The sequence below is a fragment of the Phyllobates terribilis genome, unplaced genomic scaffold (assembly GCF_046119375.1).
Source record: "Phyllobates terribilis strain yellow unplaced genomic scaffold, ASM4611937v1 Scaffold_13__5_contigs__length_258822181, whole genome shotgun sequence".
NCBI lineage: Eukaryota > Metazoa > Chordata > Amphibia > Anura > Dendrobatidae > Phyllobates > Phyllobates terribilis.
Window position 1 is genome coordinate 105,605,057 of NW_027362773.1, and position 8,461 is coordinate 105,613,517.

General features: G+C 40.9%; 1 protein-coding gene across 1 annotated transcript; it reads right to left on the reverse strand.

The window, feature by feature from the left end:
- Positions 1-2,312: 2,312 nt before the first annotated feature.
- Positions 2,313-3,254, reverse strand: LOC141174472 (olfactory receptor 1M1-like). The gene has a single exon (XM_073659406.1). The coding sequence runs from the start codon at positions 3,252-3,254 to the stop codon at positions 2,313-2,315; it is 942 nt and encodes a 313-aa protein (XP_073515507.1).
- Positions 3,255-8,461: the final 5,207 nt, after the last annotated feature.

Sequence of the window (8,461 nt, forward strand, 5' to 3'; positions counted from 1 at the left end):
ACCTTCTGCTCTGTGGCCTCCCTTCTAACACTCCCGCACCCCTCCAATGTATCCTAAACTCTGCTGCCTGACTAATCCACCTATCCCTCTGCCATTCCCCAGGCTCTCCTTTCTGCCAATCCTTCCACTGGCTCCCCATCTCTCTTCCCAATATATCAACTCTTGCCTACCATGGAAACCTTCAAAAGGAACCTGAAGACCTACCTCTTCCGACAGCTCTACCCTCACCTACTGTATCCTCACCGATCCCTTGTAGACTGTAAGCCCTCATGGACAGGGTCCTCTCTCTTCTTGTACCAGTCGGCGACTGGTGTTGTTCATGATTATTGCACTTGTTTTTTTATTATTTATACCCCTTTTCACATGTAAATCACTATGGAATAAATGGCGCAATAGTAATAAATAACAAATACAAATAATAAATAAATGAATACCATGGATGGCAAGAGGAGCAAACAAATTAATTTTGGAACAAATCAAGCCAGACATGTCACTCGAAGCAAGGATCACCCAGCTACGATTTGCTTACTTTGAACACATCATACGAAGAGAGCAATCACTGGAGAAGAACATCAAGAAGAATAGAAGGAACAAGACAAAGAGGAAGACCAGCCACCCAATGGCTTGATGCTATCAAGATAATGGCGGAGAAGACCCTAGTGGACCTATCTAGGCTTGCACTCCATCGATCTTCCTACAGAGCATTCATCCATCAAGTTGCCATGGAAGATCGAGCCGAAGACCATAAACAAAAAAAAGAAAACTAGTACAAGGAGAAAAGATTCTCTCACTTATTTTCCCAAGCCATCCAGTATTCGCTTGTACTAGTATTATATACAGCCCCTATAATGTGGTACATGCTCATGTAAATATCCCAGCGATGCAACTTTACAGTTTTTTCCGAAATGTCTTCTATCATGTATGCCCAGCTGGACTTAAAGAAAGCTTCCACAATAATTTTTTGGTTTGTTTCAACAATTTTTCACATACTTTTTACTTTTGATGGATTTTTTTAGCAAATTACAACACTCCTAAACTAAGAGCTTGAGCATGGAGAAAACTGTGACTGTATATTTTGCATATATTCCACTCATTGACAGTTAGAGTGATCAATGAGTGGAACAGGCTGCCACGAGAGGTGGTGAGTTCTCCTTGAGTGGAAGTCTTCAAACAGACTGGACAGACATCTGCCTCAGATGGTTTAGTGAATCCTGCATTGAGCAGGGGTTTGGACACGGTGATCCTGGAGGTCCCTTCCCACTCTAACATTCTACGATTATATGAGGGTGTACATGCTTTTGGTGGACATGGTCATGCAATCCTAGATACGTAAAACAAATATACTCCCAGCTGTTGTCTCTTATTAATAAATTATTAGTCTTTGTTGACATAGATGGTTCATATACTGTGATAGAGTCTACTGGTTGGGAAATGAAAAACAGTGATAAGACCAAATGGGATACCTCTTGGTGCTGTTTTATGCAACCATTGTTCAGAACATTCTGGGAAATTGTTATCTCTTACCACCTCTTGAAGAACAAAGTGTAATTGTAGCCCTCTTCCTATTAGCTAATTTGGAGGTCACTGTGAAGAAGGAAGTCTTCTCCGGGTCTTCACAACTCATGAAAAAAATATGGGTACTGTTATTTTGACCCTACTTCCTTCATAGTTCACATAGCAGTCATGTTCTCTGCTTCATGTATGCCTTTGGGTTGGTGAAAAAATATTAAAAAGAAAGTTCCAGTATATATTAGCCTTAGACAGAGGCTATGATAAGTCAAATTTCAATTATTGCTGAATTGCATCTCCAAAAGTTGACTTTATTCTAACATTCATGCTACGTATTTGCAATTTTTTTCTCTATAGACTGCAAGTATGGCACAACACATGAAACCGGTACTGTCATACCTCGATACTAGAGTTCTAAAAAGAGATGTGACAGTAGGCATAAGTGTGGATATCTTGGAAGTATGGGTAGTAAGAGCTAAGCCTTCATTTCTAGTGATGAGCGAGTATGTTCTGTTAACCCTTTTGGCGAGCATGCTCTGGTGCTTGCCGAGTATATTCAACGTGCTCGGGAGTTATGTTTCAGTCTCTCTGTGTGCATGATTTGCGACTGTTTAACAGCTTTATTACATGTAAGGAATGCCTAAGAAACAGGCATTCCTCACATGTATTAAAGCTGTCAAACAGTCGCAAATCATGTACACGAAGTGAAGGAAGCATAACCTCTTGAGCATGCTGAAGATACTGGGCGAGACCCAGAGCATGCTCGTAAATCTCGAGTAACGAGCATGCTCGCTCATCACTATTCATTTCTCTTCTCGCATATGCTTATTAATAAGTTTCTTTAAGCTCTCCAATATCTCTTTGTTCCTTAAACTGTAAATAATAGGATTAATAAATGGAGTTAACACAGTGTAGATTAAAGACTTAAACTTAGACTGAGAAGAAGCTCCAGATGGCACCATATATATAGCAATCAGAGTGCCATAATAAATGGAGACAATCGCCAGGTGAGAGCTACAGGTGGAGAAAGCCTTCTTCCGTCCAATGGCAGAAGAAATTTTGAGGATGGTAATAAAGATGCAGACATATGATACAACAACAAATACGAATGGAAAAAAGATAGTAAGGAGGCAGATTACAAAATCCACCCAGATTATCGTAGAATAGTCGGAAGATGATATTTCAAGAATTTGAGCGATGTCACAAAAGAAATTATCAATGTCATCCGAATCACAAAACTGCAACTGGAACATGAAAATAATTTCACTTGAGATAAGAAAGTAGGAGAAAATCCAAGAAAAACACACAAGGTAGAGACAGTTTCTAAGATTCATGATGGCGGCATAGTGTAATGGGTGACAGATGGCAAGGTATCGATCATAGGACATAATTGTTAGCAAGATCGACTGTGTAAACGCAAGAAAGCTGTGCAAATAATATTGAAGAATGCATCCAGTGATAGATAAGTGACCGCTGCCCCACAATACGACATGTAACAATGCTGGTAGGATATTTGATGTGAATAATACATCAGCGATTGATAGATTCTTGAGGAAGAAATACATGGGATGTCTAAGATGCTGGCTGACAGATACTAATACAATGATAAGAAGATTTCCAACCAATATGATCATGAAAATTAGAAAGAAAAAAGAGAATAAAAGAATATTAAAGTTGTAGTCGTAAAGGTTTTCGAATCCATGGAGAACAACATCATTTACGATGGTGTGATTGTCTTCACACATGGTCCCGGTGCATAATAATTCTTCCAGACCTGTAAAAGTAGATTAATTCAGAAACCGTATAAATTTACATGATTGGCAAAATAGATGGAGGAGGAAACATGCATTAGGACAGGAAAAGACCTTTAACATTGCCCATGCATACAGGGTTTTAGCTATTGTAAGTGCAAAACGAGGAGTCAGTTATGTTCTGGTGTTAGAAGGGCGCAAAGACCCAATTGCCACTTTATGAAGATGCCAGGGTCTTACAGGACATAGAAAGTAGTTAGTGGGCACTGTCCCAGAGTTTCTTGAGTCTCAGGAGCTTCCGTGAGTCCTCTGTACCTTGTTCCTTGAGTTTCAGGAGCTTCAAAGTCCAACTATAATTTTCATGATGAAGGAGTCGAAATACTAAATTAAGTACTGTGAGTCTTCATTCCGATGATTCGACTCTTTTCTCGAAGAGTTGAGAAGGTAATGAATGTACTATAGGGATTCACTCAGTTAGGTATTAGGTAGCGTTCACACAGGCAATGCGGTTTGGTTCAATCATGTGCAGTTTTATTGCTTTCATAAAACTCCAAGGGATTCAAATCCAAAAACAGCCTCTTCTGGGCACAAAGGTATCAGAAAATAAACACTTCATTTAGCAGGCACATGTTAGTGCGGGCTCACCCGAACAGATTACAGTTTCTCCTGGAGCAAACTGTATACTCAGAAGAGGCACGATCCCACCAGTCTCTGTATCCCCTTGAGCACAAGCTCCAGCATCCTCCAAGGCCAAACAGAAGCATTCAACTCTGGGCACAGTTCACATTAAACAAGCTGCAGTTTCCACATGTTCTCTGCAGCTCCAACACACAGACTGCTCAGCTTTCCTAGCTGACCCATGCAGTCTCCATTTGGACGGAGACCCTGGCTTGTCTCGCTCCCCACTAAAGCTGACATATTGGCTGGTCACTCACCAGCAGCACACTCGACTCTGCTCCATCCAGCAGACTGACACATCTAGTGAACATGGGCCCTATTTCTTAGTCAAAGCTATTTAGGTGCGTCTAATCAAGAGCTGCTGCAATAGGATTTAACCCAGTCCTACCTGGCTTTGCAACAGTTCTCATAGACTTTCTATGAACAGATACACTGCTTACTACATTCTCCGGTTAGAACTGAGAAGTATTAATCAAATCTAAATAGGAACAACACTCAGCTGATCTCTTCCATACCTTAATTTTAGCCTTTCCACTCAACTATCAAAACTTCATACATGTTACCATGACATGTCAAAACTTTTAGGAAATGATAGGTCCATTGTGAGTTACACCTTTGCATGCATAGTAAGCTTGAATATTAATAGTGTTATGTAACCGGGTGGTGGAACCTCTGTGCTGCAGTGCAAGGAGGGACCAGAGGGGCGTAACTAGGTATCAACTCGGACGGACCAAGGTCGCACGGCGGCTCAATCGACTCCGTGAACCAGGGAAGGACCGAGCAGAGGGACCAGTTGCTACTCTGGGCCAGTTCTTGTATGAGAGCAGATGACTCCCACGGGTCAGAAGGCAGGGACTGACCGGTACAGCAGATGAGCATGGCAGGCAGGCTGACGGGTGATCCGGGTAGATGGACTGGCAGACACTACGGGTAACTGGGAGGAGCCTCCAGGTAGGCTGGCTGGTAGGCACAGCAGGTAACTGGTACGTTCTCCGGGTAGGCAGGCAAGCCTGGCCCATAGACAAACTGGCGGGTTTGGACCGTAGGCCGACCGTCGGGCTGGTGAGTGTACTTGGCTGGCAGAGACAGGTAGTCAGGCTGGCGGACTGGACTGATAGTCAGGCTGGTGGACTGGACTGATAGTCAGGCTGGCGGACTGGACTGGTAGTCAGACTAGCAGTGGGACCTGAGGGCTGAAGCAGAGTTAGAACACAGAGCTACAACCTTGCACGGGCACCTCCATTTTGGAGGAGGTGCCTTTTATATGAGAAGTCCTCTGGCCATTTGCCGGGTACTCCTTAGGACGGCACACGGGGCCCCTTTAAGAGAGAGGGACCGCGCGCCCTAAGCACAGTGCCCGGGAAGCTGCACGCGCCGGCAGCAGCAGGAGAGCCGGAAGACGCCGGGCCAGGAGCACGGCGGTAAGAGGGATGGCGTCTCTGCCTGTCAGGGGGCAGGGACGCCGATGCTACAAATAGACTCATATGGACAAGCCTGAACAAAGTGTTAATGTATAAAACATAAATATAAAATATAAATGGAAACCCAACCTGAAAAATATGACCCAACATGTCTTGTTGCATTCATTGTAGCTAGTCCAATATGTAAGCGTACGTTCACAGTGGGATTTTAAAGCTGATGAACTGCAAAATCTAAAAGCTGCTGAAAATACTCTGAGCTTTCTTTGATGTGGATTTTGAAATGGATCCATTTCAAAATTCACTTAAACCCATAATGAATATACTACTAGAGGGGTCTATTTATTGGATGTACATACCGTATATTATTTATACACGTACTTGTTTATTTCTAAAAAAAAAAAAAAAACTAAAACAAATCCAAAAAGAAAACAGAACTCAACAAAAACAACAATAAAATTTAAAGAAAGTACCTTTTTTTGTACTGTGAAATACTGTATTGTTTTTTGGGAAAAAGTCACGTTGGCCAAAAAGAAACATAAAAAAAAAATTCCACAGAGAAAACTCATTGTATGTTGGAAACCTTCTATTTATAATTTATTACCTCTGGATTTTGGCAAATAAAAATGTCCAAAAGATTCCACAAAACCTGCCTAATCTTTGTGTATAAATCCAGCCTAATAACTATTATTAGTGTATAAGGCTACCTTCCTGTGATGCTGATTCACTATTCATAGACAAGCCGTGAGACAGGGTAGTCAGGAGGTCTGAGGTCAGATACCAGGAGGGCACGTAGTACAGAGGGGCAAGACAAAATCGTGGACAGGTAACAGTCCGGAGTCAAATGCCAAGAGGGTATGTCAAGACAAAGGAGTAAAACAAGGGGATAGTCAGAGGCCAAGTCTGGGGTCAGGTACCTGAAGTCAGAGAGCAACAAGAGCAGAAGGGATAATCTACACGAATAGTCACAAAAAATCCAAGATCAGAGGAAGAGACACAATGCTAAGCATGCACACTAAACCAAGCTAAGCTACAACTGACACTAGCTTCTCACAGCTAGCCAGCTAAATACCTAGCAAATAATTAAGGACACAAAGCACCTGGGGAAACGGCAGCAGACTATACCAGATTGAGCAGCAGAGCTGTCATTCAAAATGCTGACTGCTCAGCTCGCCCCAAGATCAGATTCGATGACTGGATTGTCACTCACAAAACTGACAGTCAAGCAAACTCCAGATCCCATAGGGCAGCTGAGCTGTCACTCACAACGTCCCTAGGCCACAGTTTGTGATGAAACTGTGACAGTTTCCATAATGAGCATTTGGTGAGTTTTTGATGTTGTAAATTTTCGAAAAAATGCAAGTAACCTATTTTACTTAATGGGTGCAGAAATGGTGCAGAAAATCTGCAATATCAAAAACTCACCAAATACTCATGGAAACTTAGTCTAAATGTTTAACTTCCAAATTATCGTCATTACTCTAGTGCACGATAATCTACTACTTTATTGAACCCTGGTGAGAACATCTAGATAAAGTTGCTGCATATTTATGACCCAGAGCATTGCTGCATAACTATGCAATGTGAGCCAGGTTCAAATGGGTGCAAAAGTAGCCAAAAATCTAGAAATTCTCAAAATAATCCAACATATACATTCCGTAGGAAATTTAATAATTGCCCTTATGTTGATGTTTATGTCTGGGGACATTATCTACTTACCAAAGACAAGTTGAATTTCCAATGAGGATCTGGAATAAATAAGAAAAAAAAATCTTATCTGAAACTGATTTTTTATATATGATACATAACTTGCAAAAAATAAAATATTGTACATATACATATGGGCAAAATAAAAGCTATAGCAATGTCCCTGGGTAGTGTGTCTTTCTAACCTTCTGAGACGTACCTGACACTTATTCTCCATTAGTTTTATATTCTAGTTTGTAACATATTGGTCAAATCCTTGTGGGTATTATTATCTGAAAAAAACAACACTGAAGTCCCTTGTGTGTATAAGAAGGAAAACAAGAAATGCAATTATCTTTCTTAATTAAAACATGTCAAAAAGACATTTTAAGTCAGTGAAGCATCATCTTCACGTTATCTACAGTTTTATTCATACATCTGAACCATAGCTCAATAAAACACAAATTTTATTAAAATACTCAATAAAATCATCAAAGAGATGGTCTGTAATAACATCCAGTGAGATTTGGTAAAAATAAACTATTGGTGCTGCAAAGGGAGCATAATACATGCCAATTACAAAAATAAGTGGGTACCAGTAGGGGAGGAGGAATAAGTGTATTCATTAAAGGGAATGTGTCATCAGAAAATTACCTATAGGCTAAATCACGCCTTTGTGTTAAATCTGATTAAAGTAAAAAACATTTTGGCAATATTTTTTTCCATATCACAATTTTTATTAAAATTAAAATGAGAAATCTTGCTATTTTTAAAACTGGAAATTCTACCTTCCTGAAATTCACATGAACCCAACCATGGCATACAAAGCCATCCACAACCTGTCTCCTCCATATATCTGTAACCTAGTCTCCCGGTACATACCTGCACGCAACCTCCGATCCTCACAAGATCACCTACTCTACTCTAACCAGCAAGCAGAACTGAATTCTGACAGTAAATATATTACACGCTATTGGGATTGGCATCTATAGTGCTTCATTTTATAATTAAAGGACTTGTCCAGGTTTGAGATAAATGTCTGCAGTCACTCTATGTGACTGCAGACTTCTGAATTCTCACAGCGCATGCATTGCACACTTTTAGGATGCTCCATTACAGGTGGCAAGAATGGATGGTCATGTGAGCACAAGTATGCGATTTGTTTACTTCTGGTCACATTCCGACTACATGTGTCTGGCCTCGCTGAATTCATTTTCATTGAGTGAGGCCACATATGTCTAGTCGGTACGTGACCATATGTATGCAAATCAGCTAACTGCGGTTTTTTACCTCCCACTCTCACTGTCAGCACCAAAGAATCCTGACAGTGTACAGTGCGAGCTGTGAGAATTCACATAAAATGACTGTAGACTCATCACAAACTTAGACAAACCCTTTAATGCTTCTAACATAAATAAA

What these genes read in the sequence shown, in the direction of transcription:
- LOC141174472 (XM_073659406.1), bottom strand. Translation starts at nt 3,254, where the DNA reads ATGTGTGAAGACAATCACACCATCGTAAATGATGTTGTTCTCCATGGA.